The following is a 22,469-nucleotide window of genomic DNA, read 5'->3' as shown; positions in this document are numbered from 1 at the left end:
GCAGTTTATTGGATCTGGTTTACATCTGATTTACGGAATTATTCTTTGGCGCATTCAGTGCTGCAACCGCCAACAATTTTCCTTCCTTTCAGATGTCAAAGATCATGAGCCCCAACAGCTCTTGAATTCCAAAAGCCCACCTGATCTTCCTTTCCCTTCACTTTCCTCCAACTCCATCTCTCCTCCAAGTCCCACTCCCTGCTATGTTTACACCACGCTTGTGATCTTCATCCTTTTTGATCCCAAATGATCAGCCCTCAACCCCCTACATCCCTATCTTAATGATTTCCAAGCCTGAGGTGACATTGAGCTCTTCTGGCTCCATATTTCAGTCCACCTGGGGACGGACGGACGGACGGACGGACACACACACACACACACACACACACACACACACACACACACACACACACACACACACACTCTCTCTCTCTCTCTCTCTCTCTCTCTCTCTCTCTCTCTCTTTCTCTCTCTCTCTCTCTCTCTCTCTCTCTCTCTCTCTCTCTCTTTCTCTCTCTCTCTCTCTCTCTCTCTCTCTCTCTCTGTCTCTCTGTCTCTCTCTCTCTGTCTCTCTCTCTCTCTCTCATGTTTTACCCTCTCTAGATCTGTTCATTGCTAACTACTGATGTAACATTGACCTCCTTGATTTTCCCTTGGTGAGGTATGACTTCCCCAATTGATCAGCCCCTGATTCAATGAGTTACTGAGCTATGCAGGAAGGTCCCAAACTCCAGTGGCAGTTAGGATTGATTTTAGTTGGAACAATGTCAAGTTACTATGGCTGCCTCGAATGTATTCAGCTAAATGGTAGTAGTATAGTGACTCTCAAGTTCAAATCCTAAACTGTGTGAATTTTGTTTGTTTTTATTTCTGGATATCTCTCCAAAAGCCAGCATTTGTTTATTTATTTCTTTATTCCCAGGATGTGGACATGTCTGGCAAAGCCTGCATTTATTATGCAGTCCCCACTGCCCACTGGACTTTGTAGCAATTTCAGAAGGCAGTTAAACATCCACTTTGGTGGATCTGGACTCACATAATAGGCCAAACTGGGTAAGGATGGCAGATTTCCTTCCTTGAAGAATAGTAGTGAACAAGGATTTTATGACAATCTGATGGTTTCATGGCCATCATTACTGATACCACTTCCTTTTATTCCATATCTATTTATTTGATTTTTAATTACTCAGCTGCCATTGTGGAATTCAGACTCTTGTCCTTGGATGAATAGTCTAGGCTTCTAGAAACCAGACCAGTAACTTAATCACTCCGCTACTGTGGAAGGTAAATTTTAGGGAAAATGAGTGTGTGTTCTGCATGTAGTGATTGTTCTGTATAAAGCATCACAGAGAACGTGCATAAAGTGTTTTCCAACAATAGATTTGGAGGGATGTTAGTTCAATAAGAATAATTGAAGATTAGGAAATAGGGACTGCAGTAGGACTGAAATGCTGTCAGTAATTTAAATGATTAGGCATATTGATCGCTGCCTTAGATCATATTTATAAACTTTAAATTGGCTGTAATGTCTGTAAGCAGACATGCATTGAGTCCCATCCTTCACTGAGGCAACATTAGAAATCTTTCTGCACCATTTAGTGCAGATTAGGAGGCTCCTATTTGGAAAAGAGCAACAAAAATTCTCAAAGAAAATTGCACTGGCTCTTTGAAACTGAGGGGTCCAATGCCAACTCCTAGCTCAGCTCAATGCTGTCAAAAGTGTAATGACATTGCTAAGACTGGCAAGGTTGGGGAAACCATCTGCATTTTCCAGCAATACACTGCATTAAGCATCTGCTACTTATAACTTGGCTGTGTTTATCCGCTTGAAAGCTTAGCATCAATGCCCAGAAGATAGCATGGGGCCTTTTACAGCTCTTAGCCTTGAACTTCTGCTCCTTCATTCCTGGCGCATATTGGCTGCAATGTGAACCAACTATAAAGTGCACTGCATTTACTTGCCTAGCTTGTTCCAACTGCACTTCCCAAACCTGCAACCTTCCATACCAAGAAGGACAGGGGCTTCACGCATGTGGGAACAACTCCACTTGTATTTTCCCCTCCAAGGTGAACTTGGAAATCACTGTCCTTCATTGTTGCTTGGTTTAAATTCTGGGACTCCCTCCCCAAGAACACCATGGGTGTACCTTCACCAGAGGATTGCAGCAGTTCAAGAATGCAACTCAGCACCTTCCCAAGGGCAATCAATGTTGACCTTGACCAAGGTGTTAGATCCCAAAAAAATGAATAAGTAACAAAAAAAATTACTTGTATGCACTCCAGTGCAAGACTCACATGGCAATTAAATGCTAACTTTGTAATACTACCATCATCCCTATTAAAGTCTACCTGCTGATATTTGGCTTACAAATGCTTCTTATGGCAAACACAGGCTCTTTTTTTTGAAGATAGTGAAATAGAGACAGCTAGTGATTCATCTCTCAATCTTTGCCATTTGAGAGGCAATAATTTCAACATGAATGATATCCGAAGTCTAAAAGTGAATTTTGAGCAGTTTGTCCTAGAGTTAACTGCAATGAAACTGATATTGCTCAGGTGTATGTTTTATTAATTACAAAAACATGATTTCCTCCCATCTCTCATCCTCCCTGATTGTATTGTGTGTGCTGGGATATTGTTCTCCAGCTGACTGAAGGGCCTCTGGTATCTGCCATGGGGAGGGAGGGGGTGGGGATCATTCCATATGTGAGAGCCAAACCTAGCTACATCCTGTACAAGCGTGTGAACTTTTCTACTTGCTTCATATTATCCACCGACCTTGACTGATTCTGCCCCCACCCCCATCAAGGAAGTGAAAAAACAGTGTCCACTGCTCCCCTGCTTGAGATCCACTTAGACCAGGATTGAATCCTCATCTTGGGGTTTCAATATATAATAACTGCTTGTATTTATTTTGCCTCCCGGGGTTACATAATAGGGATGTCACTGTACTGCTGTAACACATAGTTACTGTTGGAACGTGAAATTAAATACAGTTCGGCTAGGATACAGTGCGACACATATGTGCTTGCAATAGCAGCAGTGTTGTAGAAAATATTGCAACAGCTGTGGTAGCCATCACCATAAGTCTCTTCTGAATTCTTAATTGTGCAGTTTTCCTGCAGGGGTTTACAGATCAGAGTGGAACTTCCTGTGTAGATTTCCAAAGCACAATAACATACCACTAAAGCATAGTAAGGCCATTCAAAATATTAACCCCTTTTGAAATAATATTTTTAAAAGCCACATTCAGTACTCTTGCAAAAAGTACTTTAATTTCACCCTTCCCTGCATGAATTAAATATTCTGTGCATCTTGTGTCTCAGTTTTTAAATCAGTTATATGAATGTCTATGTTAATGAGGCACAATCTGACAATTAACAACTTTAACTCTCCAAAGTGTAATATGGCTCAAACCATAAGCTGAGTCAAAGAGGAACTTGTCAGAATACTCAAGTTCCACTGACATTTATCTATAGTTACTCTTTTGAATCTTGAATAATATTGCCTGTGAATCTTCTCTAGTGAATCTTTCTAAAGATTTGAGGTAAAATTAGTAGAATTACCTTATAAGCATGAAATATCAGTAAACAGGATTTATACATTTTCAATTTCTTTTCATATGCATGCAGAAATATACTACTAACATATTCAAAATATAGTTAAACTATGTACAACAGAAGAGGTTAAATAAAACAGGGGATCTTTATTTTAACACCTACAAGTTTCATCCTTCCAAATTGCTGGATTTTTGAATGTGGAGAGGCATCGATTAGAAGCCAAGCACCTCACTTGATGCTTCACTAGTAAAAAAACATGAATTCTGTGGTACTGAGCCACACATGACTGGAAAGTACCTAGATGAGTTAGCCTATTTTAAAGTGGAATACACTGCAATTGCCATCAGCCTTCTCACTTAGGAAGTACAGTGTAAGCTATTTCACCATTCTCTTTTCTTTTTCTCCTACCTATTTATACTATTCAGGTGCCAGTGTTGGAATTGTGTCTGGTTGAAGAGATTGGAATAGATCAGTTTTGGTTGCAATAGCATGGGGAAGTTTATTTCTGTACTGGAAAGTACTTGCTTACCTTTGTACCTGATTTTATAAAACTGTTCAATTTTTAAGCAGCATTGGGCAAGTTATCCCAGCCCACTGGAATTTCTTGATTTTTGAGCAATAACAAATCACCTGCCTTAATGATGGTTTCAAGTTAAGGAAAATAAATCAAAGTGACCACATATAACATCCTGGAGCATTCCTGTACAAAAGAAATTGTAGCAAGGAAAGAGGAACTGAGTTTTAATAAGGAGGAATAATCCTCCACCATGGCAGTTTCTTTCTGCTACATAAATAAGTAAATAAATTGCAGTGAGTGTTGGGATAGACAAGCAACATATCCCATGCCAGTGTCTTATCTGTGCTGTCGCTTCTGTATCAAAATTCTCTTCAATTTATCTCAACAGAATGATACAAGCCATACCAGTGAGATTTATTGGTCCCTTTTGGATTGTTGATCTGTAATTCTTGTACAACGAGGTTAGGAATTTTTATGCCTGTACAAAATCTCATCATATAACTTAAACTCAATGATTAAGAAAATGATATCTGAATGGTACTTTAATGCCACAGTGCTACTGATCAATTCTGGTAAATAAAACAGGGGATCTTTATTTTAACAGCTAACTCCAAGCGAAGAGGCTTTTCTACGAACATATGCCGGAGTAGTGAACAGCCAGCTTAGCCAACTTCCACAGCACCCAATTGATCAGGGTAAGGACACAACTGTAAGAGACTGTTCTCATTGAGGCAATTGCAGCAGATGTTTCTGTTGAAATCCAGTTTTAAACTTCAATACAAAAAGTTGAGATCCAGGTTTATTTTGTCAGGACCAGGCCATGATCGTGTTAACAAAGCATTTTATTGTGAGACAATTGTGGCAAATTGAGTTGCTGTAATTTTACCCAGTAGAACTTTACTCCAGAATATAATTAACCCACTGAGGGCTTCTATTGGTCATAGATGGGTATTGCAGTTATAATACTGAATGTACTCTTGCACAAAGCAAGGGACCTGAATTTTACGTTTTTTTATGAATTTCAAACAGCTGAAGCAACATGGATCTATTGCATTTGCTACCCTTTTTTGTCATTGATATTGATTACAAGTACCTCTGGCACAAACACTGATCCTTACAGAACTCCACTGGTGAACTGAGTTCTAGCAGTTAACTCTGCCATCCTGAAAATGATCCATCCATTCTTTGGTCCTATAACCAATTCTAAAAACAGAAAAGCGGGATTAATTGAATAGCTGTGCCAAAGAGCTGGCATAAGCATAATTGCCCATATGACCTCCTCCTATCCTTGTATGATTTTACTGCCTTGTCTGTTCCTAATAGACTGCAAAATTTTGGCAAATAATCCTCAGTTCCATATGTAACTCTCAGCTGTGAGAAAGTTTGAGATTCCTGCTAAAGTATGCAGAAATGCCAAACTGTAAAGTTTACTGCTCTCTAGAGGAACAAGAACTTCCTGCAGTTTTCTAGCAATTAGCCAGGAAGTCTACCCACTGTCTGCACCAGATTAGATCAGGTGCAAGTTCAGTGAATCCATTCATTTCATTCATTCTGCATTTATTTAACAAAGAAAGATATGAATCTGCCGTTGTTTAATGTGCTTACTGGTCACAGTGCAACAAAATCAGGTTACTGACAAACAACTTCTACCTGCAGTTAAATACATTAGAGGAAATTAGCTAGCTGACAGAGGATAGCTGAAGTCCCTGACAGCTTTTGTTTTAGTTACCAAATTAAAGACAGAATGTGTTTTAATTGTGCAACAATTTTAAATAGAATAACAAGTTTACAGATACGGTTAACTGAAATTTGGCGTAACAATGTGGAGGCATAAGTTCAAACCCATGGTCTACCAGAAAATTTAATTCCGCTAATTAAATTAATCTGGAATAAAGAAACTGGCATAATCAGTGGTGATCATGCATTACTAGATTGTTGTAAAAACCATCTGGTTCACTGATGTTATGTGAAGAAGGAGCTCTGCCATCCTTATCCATTTGGGGCCAAAACATGATTCCAGACATACAGAATTGCAGTTAAGTTTTAACTGCTGTCTGAAATACCCTGTCAAACCATTCAGTTAAAAAGCATTTAGAAATGAGCAATAAATTCTGGCCTTGTCATCATCCCCTACATTCCATGAATGATTAAAACTTATTCTCCCAATCACATTTTTAAAGTAAATATCTTTGGATCTGTGTTGTGATCAATGCTCCTGACCTGTATGTTTTGTCTTTTGATCAGTTTTTCTTGGGACATTTTTCAGTGTTGTATAACAGGAACCTATTGCTGTTGTGTACTTTAGGAAAGGTAGAAAATAGGAGGAAGGGTAGGCCATTCAGCCTTTAAGCCTGTTCTGCCATTCAGTATCATCATGGCTGATCCTCTCTCCCAATACCAGATTTTTATTTGCTCGCCATACACCTTGGTGCCTTTTGTATCAGAAACCCACCTTCCTCCTTCCTGAATCACAGCACAGTGGTGCAGCTGGTAGAGCTGCTGCCTTATGGTTTCAGTGCCCTGGGTTCAGTTCTGACCTCTGCTGCAGTCTGTGTGGAATTTGCACTTTCTTCTTGTAACCACATGGGTTTCCTCCAGATGCTCCAGTTTCCTGCACATCCCAAAACTGTGTGGGTTAGCAGGTATAATGGCCTCTCTAAATTCCTCCAAGTGAGCAGTAGAATCTCAGAGGACTTAATGGAAATGTGGTGAGAATTAAAAAATGGGATTAGTGTAAATGGGTGATCGATGGTCAACATGAACGGTGGGTAGAAGGGCCTGAGGGCCTATTTCCATGCTGTACGACTCAATGAATCTAACTGTGTTCAGTGACTTGGTCACTGCCTTCTGTGGTAGAGAATTCTGTAGGTTCACCACCTTCTAAGTGAAGAAATTTTTCCTCATCTCTTCACCTAAATATCCTAACTGCTATCCTGAGACCGTAACCCCTTGTTCTGAATATGCCTTGCTTCCAGTCTGTCCAGCTCGATCAGATTGTTCTCTCTCAGTTGTACTCCAGATGGATATTTGATTCAATAGTCTCTAGTTATTGTCACGTATGGAATGTCAGGGTAGGGGGTAAAAGGAAGGTCAGAGTTGTTTACCCAAATCTATTTCAGCTCAGCCAGTCTCTGAACTCCTGACAGTTTATCATGTAACTGCAGGAACCTATGTGCCCTTCAAACATGCAAACCCAGGAGGAGGTTCCACATAGCTATTGGTGGAATAGGTTCAGCACTTCTGGACTAGAAGTTGCTGATTGTTGATTACTATATCGTGACCTTAATTGCAAAATGGGAAAGACTAAGCATCAAACAAAAACAGGATTACATTCGGCTGTGGACCTCAACCCCACCCTTTCCACACCCCTCCCATCATTGAATAGTTAGAAAGCTAACGGAGTTCATTATCAGGGATAGTGTAAGTGAATAGAGAAGTGTAAACTGATAGGACACATCATAATGCCATATCTAACCAGCCCAAACAAGATTTCTAACATGGTGGAAGTAAAGGGATCAATGGATGCCATGTATAAATTATGGGTCCAGACAGACACTATCTATGTCAAAGATATTTAGAAATGATGTAAGGTGGGATATATTTGTGTTACATTCCCTAAAGGCAAGTTAATTACAAAATAATGATGGGAAGGGGGCATGGTCAATTCTGGCAAAACGAGAGGACAAAATCATGAAGTTGAAAATTTAATCAGAGGGAGAAGGAAGTACCATCTTTTTCCTTCACTGCTTGTTGTGATTCATGCTTGTGAGAATGAGCACACAAATTTGCTCCAATGTTTGGTGCATGCAAGTTAGAGTCATAGAGTCATACAGCACAGAAACTGGCCCACTGAATCCACACTGACCATCAAGCTTCCACTTACACTAATCCCATTTTCCTCTTCACATATTCCCACCAACTCTCCCCAAATTCTACCACTCACCTACACACTAGTGGCCAATTAACCTACCAACCTGCATAGAACCTGGAGGAAACCCATGTGGTCACAGGGAGAACTTGCAAGCTCCACACAGACAGCACTAGAAATCAGGATTGAATCTGGATCACTGGAGCTGTGAGGCAATGGCTCTATTAGCTGTGCTACTGTGCCACCCTATGCATACAGGGGAAAAAACAAGCTCCAAAGGGCAAGATCTGTATTTCCTCACCCCAAAAAAAGCCTTGGAATAGCATAGGGATAAACAAGTCTTACAGTAATGCAAAATCTAGCAGAGAGCTGGAATTTGGGAGCGATGCAAAATAAAGGAAAAGCTGACAAAGCAAGAAGTAAAAGCTATAAAAACAGTGCGCGAAATGAAACTTGCAAGGGATATCAAAATCAATGCATCTTTAAAATTATGTCAGGAAAAGAGGGTGGTTAGGACTGATTGAACATTGTTAATGGAGATATAAATAAAGTATGGAAATGACAGATTCATTAAATGATTGCATTGCATCAGTATTTGCAGTACTGGAAGAGGAGGGCATGCCAGGCTTTCCAAGGAAACCAATACTGAATCAGGGACAGGAAGATCTGAAATTAACATAGGTGAAATGACATTATTGTAGAAACGAATGACATCCCCAGGATTAGCTGACTTCCATACCAGGATTTTGAAGAAAGCAAATGAGAACATTGTCTTAATTATTAAAGTTTATCTTAAATTGGAAAATTGTGCACATCACTCCACAGTATTAGAAAGGCAGAGGGGAAAATTATTGGCTGGTTAGTCCAACATCTGTTGGGTTATTAAAGATACAATGATTGAACACTTTGGAAATTTTAACTTGATGGATTTGTAAAGGGTAGGTCATGCCTAGTGAATCTGACTGAGGTTTATGAGAAGGTGCATGTTCGGAAGAAGTGAATAAAGTTGTGGACAGAGATCTTGAGATTCAGTTCACTTTTGCCCCAATTGGGATTTCTTGTTCCTAAGAGTATTTTATTTCCTTTTGTTGACTTTTCTGCAATTATAATAAGTAGCTTCAACCAGTTAATGCTAAAATCTAAAGTCATCCTGAATGCACTGCCAGAGAGGAAGGTTTGGTCTTTTTGGTGGGTTATTTTGGCCAAAAACATTCAGTCTTGCAACACTGAGAAAATCCTCTCTGCACCATTCCAACAGCGTCACATGTGCGTGAGGATGATGTTGCATCACAGAGTACATCTTGGAAAGCAGATTGAAACCAAAACCAGCTTACGATAATGCTGCACCAATTTCAGAACCAACAAGGCAGAAAGGAACAATGACCAACACATTTTAGATTTGTACATTCAGAACTGCACTTTAATTAATTCAGATACTTCCTTGTTTCCAATGCGTAATTTAGTAGATCTGTTCCATTGTAGCTGCATTGATTTGGCAATAAGGTGATTGGACTCGTACAATAGTCCCACCTTACATGTGATCAAACTAAGTGAGAAAATTTGAGTGTGGTAACCACTCTAGTGCAGTGCAGAATCTTGATAAAAAAAATTAGAATAATCCTACCTTGTTATTTTTATAGCTATACCTATGCAATTCTTGAGTTTACTGTAGCAGCTTCCTGCACAATGCTTTCATTATGAATGGGAAAACCTGTTCCATTTGCTTCACTCACTTTAAACAGATTTGATATTCCCTTAAAAATGCAGACAAAGATTTTTGTTGTTGACACAATTAGCTGTAGATCTTCCTTATATTATTTATGCTCAGTTTATCAAGCATTTGTGCATTTTGATGCGATGTCAAGTCAGTTTTCATCTCCGGAGAGTAGATTTGTTTTACAAGTCCTAAAAATATTGTCAAGTGGAAAACCATGCAGTTCCTGCAGAGCTTGTCACAGGCAGCTTACTGGGCAACCCCTCAGTTAAGCAGGGGTCCTCCTAAAATGTACATGGTCAGGAACATGCTGTTTCATAGCTGCTGGAACTCATAATTTGTTCAGTTTTTGGATTCTGGCCCTGGTTAGGTTTACCAACATGTGGTCAAATATTTGAGAATATAAAAAAGCTCATTGTTGCACATTATGCAGCTTGAAATTAGCTTGGGTGCAGGTAGAGGTTCAGTACGTGACATCATTTCCACTCCCTAAATGTTGTTTCACTGGAATGTGTAAGCCTCTGGGTGGCATTGTGGCACAACATATTGGTGTGCTGATGGACTGCAGAACAGAACAATAGTGTTCATATATATAGTCAATAGTACCCAGTATTCTTATGGAATATTCTTCCACGCTGGAGGACATTGAATGCAGCTCATACCCTTCCCTGTAATGGAGAGGAAATTGGTTGGGTGAGCCAACAAGGGCTTCTGTTTTGTGCTTCCTAATATTATTTATTAGTACTGTGGATTGAGTATTAGGAGTGCTGTGAATTGAGATGAAGGCTCTGCCTGCTGTTAAAGCCATATGAAATCAGAAGGTTCTCTATTTACTGCTCTTTTGGCCATTGCTGATCTTGGGATGGTCTTTAGTATCCATTCAGTTGGGGAAGACCTAAAAAAGCAGCAAGGATATTGCTTTTGCTTATTTTTTGCTGAAAAGTTTGGATTTTTGGAAGGACCAACATGGAGTTTGGTTCTAATACAGTCTTGAGTGAATAACCAGCCATTAGTTCAGATCCATCTCATCATCTTTAACAATATTGTCTTTGCGCTCAAAACCAAAGAGCATGGAGGACAACAGTGTCAAAATCCTCTCCGCACCAGGGCCCAACTCCCTTGACCCCATCCTCGCTCCCACTCCAACCCCTCCTTCTTCTGTAATTATGAGTAGCAAATTGATTGTTATTGGGCAAGGCATGAAAGATTTGGACAGTTGATCCTGAAATATGAATTTCAGTCCCACCTCAACAGTTGGGGCATTTATATTCAAGTAATTAAATAAATCTTGCAATGCTGTAAACTTCTATTTGCTTCACTATTGTCCTTCGGGGGCAAAATCTGCTTTTATAATCTAGTTGATAACTGTCTTCAGAAATGGCCTACCAAGCCACTCAGCCCAGGGAGCAATTAGGGAGGGACAGTTGCTTCAGTGATGTCTACATCAAGTGAACAGATATGAAAAATGAGATAGTAATTGATGTATGAACTCTGGCCAGCTCTTGTTCTCTTCCTAGTACTGAAGTACTGTGCCTTGACATATTAAATCTCTGCAGAAGTCATCCACTCAATTAAGGGCTTCATTGTACTGAGCCACAAAAAAATATGAACTTGAATCTAGAGATAAAAATTTGAATCGAAAGTATTTAATACTGGGCATTGCTTTGTACACTAGGACATTAAGGGAGCTACCAACTGTCCAGTATCAAACACTAAATTGCCTTCCTATTGTGCATTCTGCGTTATGTTCCCATCTGTTGCAAAGGTATTACCAATGGAGACCCTGTATTGTTTATGCATCATGTGCCTGGGGAGGAAAAAAATACAAGTTTATATAACCACCTTCACTAAATACTAATGCTAAATTATTACCAAAATTACTAGTGCAGACAGGTATTCCATCTAAAGTAGAGAAAAAATACATTCCAAATTGGTTGGCAACACTTTCTTCCTGATCTTAAAGGCATGAGAATAAAATGCAAATATGTCATCCTTTTTACAATTCAAACTGCAAGATAGGAATGCAGGAGATGTGAGAACTTGCTGAACAGAGCAAACTAATATGAGGCGTATTTGGTTTGAGAGCAGTTTAACAGTCACATAATTGTTTCACGGATCTTTGGTGCCTACATATCAGAATTGAAGGGAGAACTATTGTATTTTAATTGACTTGAAGAAAATACTTTCTGAAGAACTTGTGAAGCTTGCATAAATCTTCTGAAAAGGTGCATGTATTCCAGCAGAGTCACTGGCAGAATATGTGTTATTTTCCCACTTTTAAGAGAAACACTGCCAGCTGCTACAGAATAAATAGATATAATGTATATATATCCATGTTAGATTGTAGTTATTCTATCTGTGGTTACTACACAGAAATAGTGAAGGAGGTTGGGTGAAACTGTCACAGTTGTATCAGATGATTACTTGCTCCCTCCCCAGTTATCATGCACATATAATGCAAGCCATTTATCGACCATATTTCATGCTTTAGGTTGCAACACAGGGCAGGTACGCACAGCAGTTACGGTGCTATTTATAGGGAATGGGTTCAGCAGGAAATGAGAACTAATTTTCTGCCAACAAAGCTGTTGAATTTCATGCTGATGTATAACCACCCACATGTGAAATTCAATGAACTGCATATTCTTCATAAATATGAAATGTCATTGCAGTCACGGCAGATGGAATTTAACTTGGACAAATGCAAAGTGATGCATTTTGAGAAGTTAAACCAGGGCAGGTCATACATAGTAAATGACAGTGCCCTGGGGAGAGTTATAGAACAGAGAGACCTAGGGATACAATACATAGTTCCCTGAAAGAGGCAACACAGGTAGACAAAGTGGTGAAGAAGATGTATGGTGTGTTTGCCTTCATCGGATGGGGCAATGAGTACAGGAGTTAGGACATTATGTTACAGCTGTACAAGATGGTGAGACCGCACCTGGAATCTTGTGTGCAGTTCTGGTCACCTAGCTCTAGAAAGGATGTCGTTAAACTAGAGAGGGTACAGAGAAGATTCACAAGGATGTTGCCAGGACTGCAGGGCTTGTGTAATGAGGAGAGGCCATTTTCCCTGGAGTGAAGGAGGCTGAGAGGTGACCTTATAGAGGTTTATAAAGTAATGATGGATATCATGGATTGATGGATTGTTGCAGTCTTTCTCCCCAGGGTAGGGGTTTCTAAGACTAGAGGACATAGGTTTAAGGTGATAGGGAGAGATTTAAGGGGGACCTGAGATGCAAGTTTTTCACACACAGGGTGGTGGGGATATGGAACGAGCTGCCAGAGGAAATGGTAGAGGCAGATACAAATACAATATTTAAAAGACATTTGGACAGGTGCATGGATAGGAATCATTTGAAGGGATATGGGCCAAATGCAGACAAATGGGATTAGGTCAGGAAGACAACTTGTTTGGCATGGATGAGTTGGACCAAAGGGCCTGTTTCTGTGCTGTATAACTCTATGACTCTTAACACAAATAATGTAGCTTCTCTGCCTGAAACACAGTTTCCTTTACATCACAAGAGGTGCAATATTTGTTATTCTGTGTTCTCCATGGCGCTAAGATGATTGCCTGAGATCTTATGGTGCTTATTTTTTAAATGCATTGATAGGAAATGCCTTTGCTAAAGCAGGGTTTGCTAATGACAATAACATCTTAAGTGCCTGTCAAATAAAATGACCAAAAAGTTTCACAAGAAACCTGTTGCTTCAGAAGTTCAACAGTCGCCTTTTGATTTCTTTGTGAAACTTAATTGTTCAGTGATTTCATCCCCAGTGAATTCGTGAGACTGCCTCACCCCAGTAGAATTGCACATAATCCTCAATATTTTACTGTGTAAAATTTAATAGTGTTTATAGAAAAGATTTCCTGTAATTAGTTCTCTAGGTAACACAAAGCCTTACAAAGCAGAATATTTGATGTCTTAATCTAGAATGTATGTTTCAAAGTGAAAGATGTTTGGTCTTGAGGAGAGAAAAATCAGGAAAATCTAGTTCTGGTGGAATAACAAAGAATTGGTAATTTTTCAGTTGTGCTAAGATAAATGAACTATTAGATCTTAACTGTTTAATGTCAAATTTTAAAATGTATGAAACTCAACTCTGAAATTCCTTTCATGAACCCTGCCGTGCAGAATAGATTCACCGGGACTGGAGGGCTTGAGTTATAAGGAGAGGCTGGATAGGGTGGGATTTTTTTTCCCCTGGAACGTAGGAGGCTAAGAGGAGACCTTGTAGAGGTATATAAGATCATGAGGGGCATAGATAAGGTGGATTGCCACAGTCCTTTCCCCACGGTAAGGGAGCCAAAAACTAGAGGACATAGATTTAAGGTGAGAGGGAAAAGATTTAAAAGGGATCTGAGGGGAAATTTTTTCACACTGAGGGTGGTGGGTATATGGAACAAACTGCCAGAGGAAGCTGTAGAGGCAGGTACAGTTACAATGTTTAAAATATATTTAGACAGGTACCTGGATAGAAAAGATTTAAAGGGATATGGGCCAAACGCAGGCAAATGGGACTAGCTCAGATAGACATCTTAGTCGGCATGGATAACTCTATGACATTCCTACCTCTAACCTTCTAATCTTCATTAAGGTATTCCTTAAAACCTACATCCTTGACTGGGTTTTTGGTTGCCTGTCCTAATTTCTCCTCATGTGACCTGGTGTCAAACATTGTTTCTTAGAATTCCTGTGAGGCATCTTGGGATGGTTTCTATGTTACAGGCACTATCTAAATACAAGATGTTGTTGCTGAATCTGGGCTACACTATGTCATCTCTGTAGTCACTCATGAAATTATTTTTCATTTCCTTCATTCACATTGTTTCCATTAACCCAGGGGACATAATGTTGTTCAGGCAGTCCTGACATCAGATGGGAACTGTAGGAAAAGATGTTGCCAGTTTCATAAAAGAAATATAAATGGGAGTAGCATATTAAACCTGTCTTGCTTACTCCACGATTCACTAAGATCGTGGCTGATCTTTTGCCTCAGCACCACTTTTCCTGCACTAGTGTCATATCTTTTAATTTGCTCAGTGTCTAAAAATCCAGCAATGTTTGCCATGAATATACTCAGTGACTGAGCCTCCACAGCCCTCTTGGATGGATCTGTCCAAAGATTCACTACCTTCTTCTAGGTGAAGAAATGTCATCTCTGTCCTGAGAAGCCAACCTCATTTTTAAACTGTGACTTCTGGTTCTAAACATTCCAGCCCGGGGAAAGCATCAACCCTGTCAAGCCCCTCAAGAATCCCCCTCAATGAGATCTCTCATTTTTCTGAACTTAAGAGACTACAGGTCCAGTTCTGCTTAATGGCTCCTTATATTTCAAATCTGCCATCCCGGGAACCAATCTGCTGAATCTTCACTGCATACTTTTTCTTGCTAGTGAACCTTTGCTGCACATACTCTATTGTAAGTATATCCTTCACTGAGTAGGAAACCAGAACTGCATGCAGCATTCTAGGTGCAATCTCACCAGAGTCCTATAGAGTTGTAATTATACACTTGTAGTCAAATCCTCTTGCATCTTGAAGGCCAACATACCACTTGCCTTCTTAATTGTCTGCTGTATATTCTTGATTTATGTACAAGGATTCATGATTTCAAGAAATCATGTTCATGATTCATATCCACATTCCTCTAAACAGCAATATCGTTCAATCTCTTACCATTTAAAAAATACTTATTTCTATTTTCCTCCCAAAAAGGATGACCTCACATTTTCCACATTATGCTCCACCTGCTGTGTCCTTGCCCATTCACTTGACTTGTGTATGTCCCCTTGAAGCTTTCTCTGCATTATTCTTACAGTCCATATCAGCACTCAGTTTTGAATCATCAGCAAACTTAAATATATTACACTTGGTCCCCTCATCCAAATCATTGATATAGATTGCAACCAGCTGAGGTCCCTGTGGCACCCACTATAGTCACATTCAACTCTCCTGAAAATTACCCCTCTTTTCCTATCCTCTGTACTACCCCAATACTATGCACTCTTATTTCAATAATCTCTGGTGTGCCATCTTTTTGAAGGCCTTGTGAGTCCAAATGCACCACATCAACTGGTTCATCCCTACCTATTTCGCTCATTAAACCTCAAAGACCTCCAATAGATTTGTCACATGTGATTTTCCTTTAATAAATCCATGTTGACTCTGCCTGATCATATTACTATTTTGTAATTGCCTGTTACCATTTCTTTATTAACAGCTGCCAGCATTTTCCCTACTACTGATGCCAAGCTAACTGGTCTATTGTTTCCTGTTTGTTCTACTTTCTTAAAGAGTGAGGTTACATTTGCTATCTTCCTTTCTAGAATCCATGGAATTTTGAAAGATCGCAGTCAGTGCATAAACAATCTCCATAGCCACCTCCATCAAAATCCTACAATACATGTCATCAGGTCCCGGAAATGTATTGCCTTTCATCCCATTAATTTCTCCAATGTAATTTTTTTTTAACCAATGTTAAATTTTTGGTGATATTTGCTTACTGTAGACCTGTTGTACTGCACTATTTTCAGGAGGTTTTCTGTAATGTCTTTCATGAGGAGAGATGCAAAATTGGTTAATTCTCCACTATTTTCTAATTATGCACTATAATTCTCTTTTCCCAGTCTATAAGAGATTAAAACTAACTGTAGCTCATCTTTTTATTTTTACATATGTGTAGGAGTTTTCACAGTCCATTTTTAAGTTTCTTGCTAGACTACTCTCGTATTCTACTTTCCATTTTCTTAACAATGTCTTGGTCATCCTTGTGTAGGTGTTATCCTAATAAAGTCTAGAATGCCTTTTGACCCACTCTGAGCTGCAATGAGTCAATATAAGAAAGTTATTTTTGAGATGGCTATGCTGGAACCAGAATTATTTTTCCCACTGCAAATTAGATTTTGCACAAATACAAAACAGAAATTCAATTATTAATTATACAATGTTATAACAACATATCTCCTTTGATGTTGATTATAGTTGGAGGATGTGCAGCTGTAAGACTGTAGCAGTGTTTTTAACAAAGATGATAAGGATGGCATAGTGGCAGATTGTAGAACCGCCACCTCAGAGCGCCAGAGATCTGGATGCAATCCTGATCTTGAATGCTGTCTATGTGGAGTTTGCATGTTTTCCTTGTGAGCGCTTGGGATTCCTCCGGGTGCTCTGGTTTCCTCACACATTCCCAGAAACGTGTGGGTTGGTAGGTTAATTGGTTACTGTAAGTTGCCCTTTGTATGTAGGTGAGTGGTAGGATCTGGGGGCTGGGGGGGCAGGTTGATGAGAATGTGGGGAGAATAAAAAATGGGATTTATGTAGGATTAGTGTAAATGGGTAGTTGATGGTGGAACAAAGCTTCCATTTCTGTGCTATATCTCTCAGTGACTCTAAAATTTGCATGATTAAGAGTGAGACAAGTGTGCTCTAAGTGCAAATCTTTAAGGTAGGGGGTGATACCTAATGCATACTTTTCATAAAAAAGAAGTTCAGTTAACATTTAGTTTGTTAGCGTTGTATTCATTTTCGAATAGAAAACTGGCAAAACATAGTGTTGGGCTGCTGCAGTGCTGTCTTTCAAGTGAGATTTTAAACCCTCCTTAAAAGACCCCATAGCACAATTTGAGAAAAAAAGAGTGAACAATGTCCTGGTGCCTTAGCTAACATCTGCCCCTCAATAAAACTAGACTAAAATCAGTTTATTTTGTTATTTATGCAATTTAATTGCTCTACATGAAAACTTACTTGTGCAGATTGAACATTACAGAAATTGCTGCATTTCCAAAGTATTGGCCATGAAACACTTTAGGACACCTTTATGTTTTGAAAGTAGTTTTGTAAATACAAATTCTCTTATTCTTTCTCGAAGGGTTACACAGTTCCATGTTAATCCTTATAATGTTTACTGGCAAAGCCAGCATTTATTTTCCATGCCTAATTGCCCTTAAGAAGTGGTGGGGAACCACTGTGGTCCTGAGATGCAGCTCTACCACAATGCTGTTAGGTAGGAGTACCAATATTTTGATCTAACAGTGATGAAGGAACAGTGATACATCCACATGAATGCAACAGTGACACAGCAGAAAATATACTACTTGCTTGGAGATCGTTCTCGATGCTGGTTCTGTGCCAAGCCAGAAAAGCCATGTCCAATGGGGAAAACTTTCAGAGTGTTGCTCTGAGTTTGCAATGTTTTACTTGTTTGGATTCTATTACTTTGGATGTTGTATGACACAAGTGTGTACGAGATATTCAATGCAGTATGCAATCCTTTCAGCTAATGTCCACATGCAAAATTAGCTTGTTCTAGTTTATTCCAGCAGCGTGACCTGATAGCCCGAATATTGATTATTTAATTTTTGAATTAAAAGATTTGGTCCATATTTAAATCACTTTCAAAGAGGGTGCAATTTCAGTTGTGCTAAAAGAAAATCAGGCAGCAGTATATTTGCAGTACATGGGGACTGATTGCTGCTGAGTGCAGAAATAGAAGACCAATGCTGAGAAAACTGTTGGGAGTCAACTCATCATTTGCAAAACAGAGGAGAGGGAAAACTTAGAGAAAGTCTGAAGGTGATCAGGTATTGAGAAGGGAAAAAAAAGGAATAAACTTTAAACCTTTAATTATCCAGGGAATGCACACAAGTTGATCTAACAAATCAATCAGATTATGAAACAAATGGGTAAAATCAGCTATGTAAATGCAAGACTGATTCAGATTTAGTTTCTCTATTTAAAGTAGGGGAGATAACAAGGATTGATAAGGACAGTCTGTTTGATGTGACCTACATGAATTTCAGCTAGCCTGTTGACAAGATCACACATGGTGGTCTAGCTGAAAAAGTAAAAGCCCAAGGGATCCAAGGGAAAATGGCAAATTGGATCCAAAATTGGCTTAGTGGCAGGAAGCAAAACATATTGGTTGACAAGTATTTTTGTAGCTGGAAGGTTGTTACCAGTTGGGTTCCACATGACAGAGTACTCAGTCCCTTGTTTCTTATACCATACTTTAATGATCCTGATGTCTATATACAGGTTACATTAAAGAAGTTTGCAAATGATGCAAGCATTGGTGATGTAGTTGACCGCAAGGAAGAAAACCTTAGTTCTCAGGAAGACCGAAATAGTCTCGCCACCTGGCCATAAGTGTGGAAATTCAATCTAGAGAATGGTGAGTTAATGCTTTTGGGGATGTGCAACAAGGTAAGGAAATAGATAGTAAATGGGGAGTTACAGAGAGATGTGGAGGAACAAAGGCAGTATATGTGCAAAGATCATTAAAGGTGTCAGGACAGATTGATAGGGTGGTTAAAAAGACATTGGGTGTGCTGGTGGTGCACACCAGCTCAGTTAAAAGACTGAACCAGTATTTCAGAGGTCTGGATTAATATTCCAGGCACTCACATTTAAACCCCAGCATGGCAGCCATGGAATTTATGTTCAGTTGATAATCTGGAATTTCAAACCAGTCATCGGTAATGGTGACATCAAACCGATGGGATAGTTATAAAAACCTATCTGGTTGATCAATGTCCTTCATTGTCAGGAGATCTGCATCCTTGCCTGTTCTGGCCCATGAGTAACACCAGATCCACCAACGAGCTTGACTTTTAAAGGTCCTCTGAAATGACCAAGCAAGCCATTCAGTTCAAGGCCAGTTAGGAATGGCTATAAGTGCTTGCTTTGTCAGCAATGCTCAGCTCCCTATAAATGAATTTGAGAAAGGGATGCTTTTCTCTATTAATCAAGGCAAATAATTCTGGAGAACTTGTATTAGAATTCTGTACCGTGCATGTTAGGTCACAGCTTAAGTATTATATGTAGTATCACATTGTAGGAAAGATTGGATTGAATGAGGGTGTTGCCAGGAATGAAAAATTGCAGCTATGAGGAAAGATTATAAGATTAAGCATTGTCTCCTTTGGAACAGAAGAGATTGAGAGGAGGTGTATTAAATTGTGAGGGGCCTCAATAAAGTAAATAGGAAATACCTATTTCTCTTGGTAGCGAGGTGATAAAGCAGTAGGCACAGATCTAACACAGTTGGTTGAGGAACTAATAGGGAGAATAGAAACCTTTTCATCCATACGATGGTAGGGGTCTGGAACTCACTGCCTGAAAGAGCAGTAGAAGTAGAAACTCTCATCACATTTAAAACATAATTAGATATATGCTTAAAGAAGTCTTGAGTTGCAGGGAAATGATTATTTGAAGGGCAAAAAAACAAACTTCTGGAGGAACTCAGCTGGTCAGACAGCATCTGTGAAGACAGTTCAGATAGACAATAGACAATAGGAGCAGAAGTAGACCATTCAGCCCTTCAAGTCTGCACCGCCATTTTGAGATCATGGCTGATCCTCAACAATCAATATCCTGTTCCTGCCTTGTTCCCATATCCCTTGATTCCCCTATCTATAAGAAACCTATCTAGCTCCTTCTTGAAAGTGCCCAGAGAATTGGCCTCCACTGCCCTCTGAGGCAGTGCATTCCACAAATTCACAACCCTCTGGGAGAAGAAGTTTTTCCTCACCTCTGTCCTAAATGGCCTAGCCCTTATTCTTAAATCATGCCCCCTGGTCCTGGACTTCCCCAACATCTGGAACATATTTCTTGTCTCTATCTTGTCCAATCCCTTAATAATCCTGTATGTTTCAATCAGATCCCCTCTCAATCTTCTCAATTCCAGCGTGTACAATCCCAGTCTCTCCAACCTCTCAGCATAAGACAGTCCCGACATCCCCGGAATTAACCTCGTAAACCTACGCTGCACGCCCTCTATAGCCAGGATATCCTTCCTTAACCCTGGAGACCAAAACTGTACACAATACTCCAGGAGTGGTCTCACCAGGTCCCTGTACAAATGCAAAAGAATCTCTTTGCTTTTGTACTCAATTCCCCTTGTAATACAGGCCAACATTCCATTAGCCTTCATCACTGCCTGCTGCACTTGCTCATTCACTTTCAGTGACTGATGAACAAGGACTCCTAGATCCCTTTGTATTCCCCCCTTACCTAACTCCACACCATTCAGATAATAATCCACCTTCCTGTTCCTGCTCCCAAAGTGGATAACCTCACACTTATCCACATTAAACTTCATCTGCCAAGTATCTGCCCACTTACCCAACCTATCCAAATCACCTTGAATTCTCCTAACTTCCTCTACACATGTCACACTGCCACCCAACTTTGTATCATCAGCAAACTTGCTAATGTTATTCACAATGCCTTCATCTAAATCATCAACATAGATCGTAAACACCTGCGGTCCCAGCACCGAGCCCTGTGGCACCCCACTAGTCACGGCCTGCCATTCTGAGAAACATCCATTCACCCCTACCCTCTGTTTCCTATCCGCCAACCAGTTTTCTATCCATGTTAATACCCGCCCCCCAATTCCATGAGCCCTAATTTTACCCACCAATCTCCTGTGCGGCACTTTATCAAATGCCTTCTGAAAGTCGAGGTATACAACATCCACTGAATCCATTTCCCTGCATAGTTTGTTTTTTGCTCTGGATTCCGGCATCTACAGTCTGTTGTGCCTCTATCATAGGGTGAGAATAGGCTTGGATTACCTCTTATTTGACAGGAACTAACAAGATGGACAGACGGTCATCTGTGTCTTAAATTTTCTTTGATTGTATAATTGCACTGTGTCTGCCTCCTCCTTGACTGCTTGATTTCCCTTATCCTTTTGAAATCTTCCTCCATGTTCCTCATATTTGCTCTCCCAATTAGCTTTATAACAAGAGCAAACTTAGATACATTATAATCACTACTTCATCTAAATTAATAATGTAGATTGTAAATAGCTAAGACCTAACCATTGACCTGTGAGACGCCATTAACTTCTGCCAACCTGAAAATGACCTGTCTATTCATGCTCTCTTATCTTTCTATTAACCAGTCCTTTTTTCGATGCCAATTTATTACATCTAACTCTGAAAAATTCCAAGGTGGTGATATATAACACAGTCAATGGATTTCAGAAGAGATTTTAGTATGAAGGGAAAACAGGTGGCAGATCTAAATCTCTAAAGATAAACAAAGGCAAGATACATAGTAAAGAAGCATTAAGAAAACAAGGGGTGAGGCCAGCACATGGGTCACAGGAGATGACAAAGGAAGGGGCTGAAGCTCAGGAACATTTAGACAAGTTCCAAGATTTTGAAGTTGATCATGTTGAAGTGCATGCAAGTCAGCTTGGTCAAGATGATAGCAAATAAGATCCAGATGATGGAGCTGTGAATGAATTAGAATTTAGATCTTATGAATCAGTGAAAATAAAGTTGGAAAAGTAAAGTTTGAGGGTGACAGACATGATTGAAAATTTCATGGACAGTGGTGATGAGTAACGTACAGAGATGAAGAATACTCCAGTGATATTTTAATCGTACCAATATTTCCCGAGGGCATGGTCCCAGTCAACTTTTCATTTCTTGCTATGCCTGCTCTAAATCTGAGAATCAGCATTAAATGCCATAGATTATAACTTGCATAAACCTGCTATTCATTGCCACGTGACTTTCCATGGTATAAAATCTTATTGTAGCTCAAGGCAATGGCTCAACTAGCTAGATATGTTTACATGGATGCTAAGTTCAGTTCTTCTGATTGCTGGTCTGTACAGAACATCTCCAGTGGGTTAATATGATTTACAAATCAGCCAATGTATACTCCACAGACATGTATCTGAACAACATTCTGGCCAACATTGTTTCTATTGATGTCGAAAATCAGATCTATGATTGAGACTACCTCAGTCTCAATCAAATGTCTGCCACGCCTTAGTATCTAGT

At 39.6% G+C, this 22,469-nt stretch overlaps 1 protein-coding gene across 4 annotated transcripts in view; it reads left to right on the top strand.

The window, feature by feature from the left end:
* The window catches only part of ctnnbip1 (catenin, beta interacting protein 1), a 71,008-nt gene that overhangs the window by 36,429 nt on the left and 12,110 nt on the right, over positions 1 to 22,469 (top strand). For all 4 annotated transcript variants that reach the window (XM_052039592.1, XM_052039593.1, XM_052039595.1 and 1 more), the window contains exon 3: positions 4,682 to 4,772. In XM_052039592.1, the coding sequence (XP_051895552.1) occupies positions 4,682 to 4,772 (91 nt within the window). The remainder of the gene's footprint in view (positions 1 to 4,681; positions 4,773 to 22,469) is intronic.

Source organism: Pristis pectinata, chromosome 26 (genome assembly GCF_009764475.1).
Source record: "Pristis pectinata isolate sPriPec2 chromosome 26, sPriPec2.1.pri, whole genome shotgun sequence".
Classification (NCBI taxonomy): Eukaryota; Metazoa; Chordata; class Chondrichthyes; order Rhinopristiformes; family Pristidae; genus Pristis; species Pristis pectinata.
The sequence above is the reverse complement of the archived record's forward strand: the minus strand, read 5'-3'. Positions and strand labels throughout refer to the sequence as shown.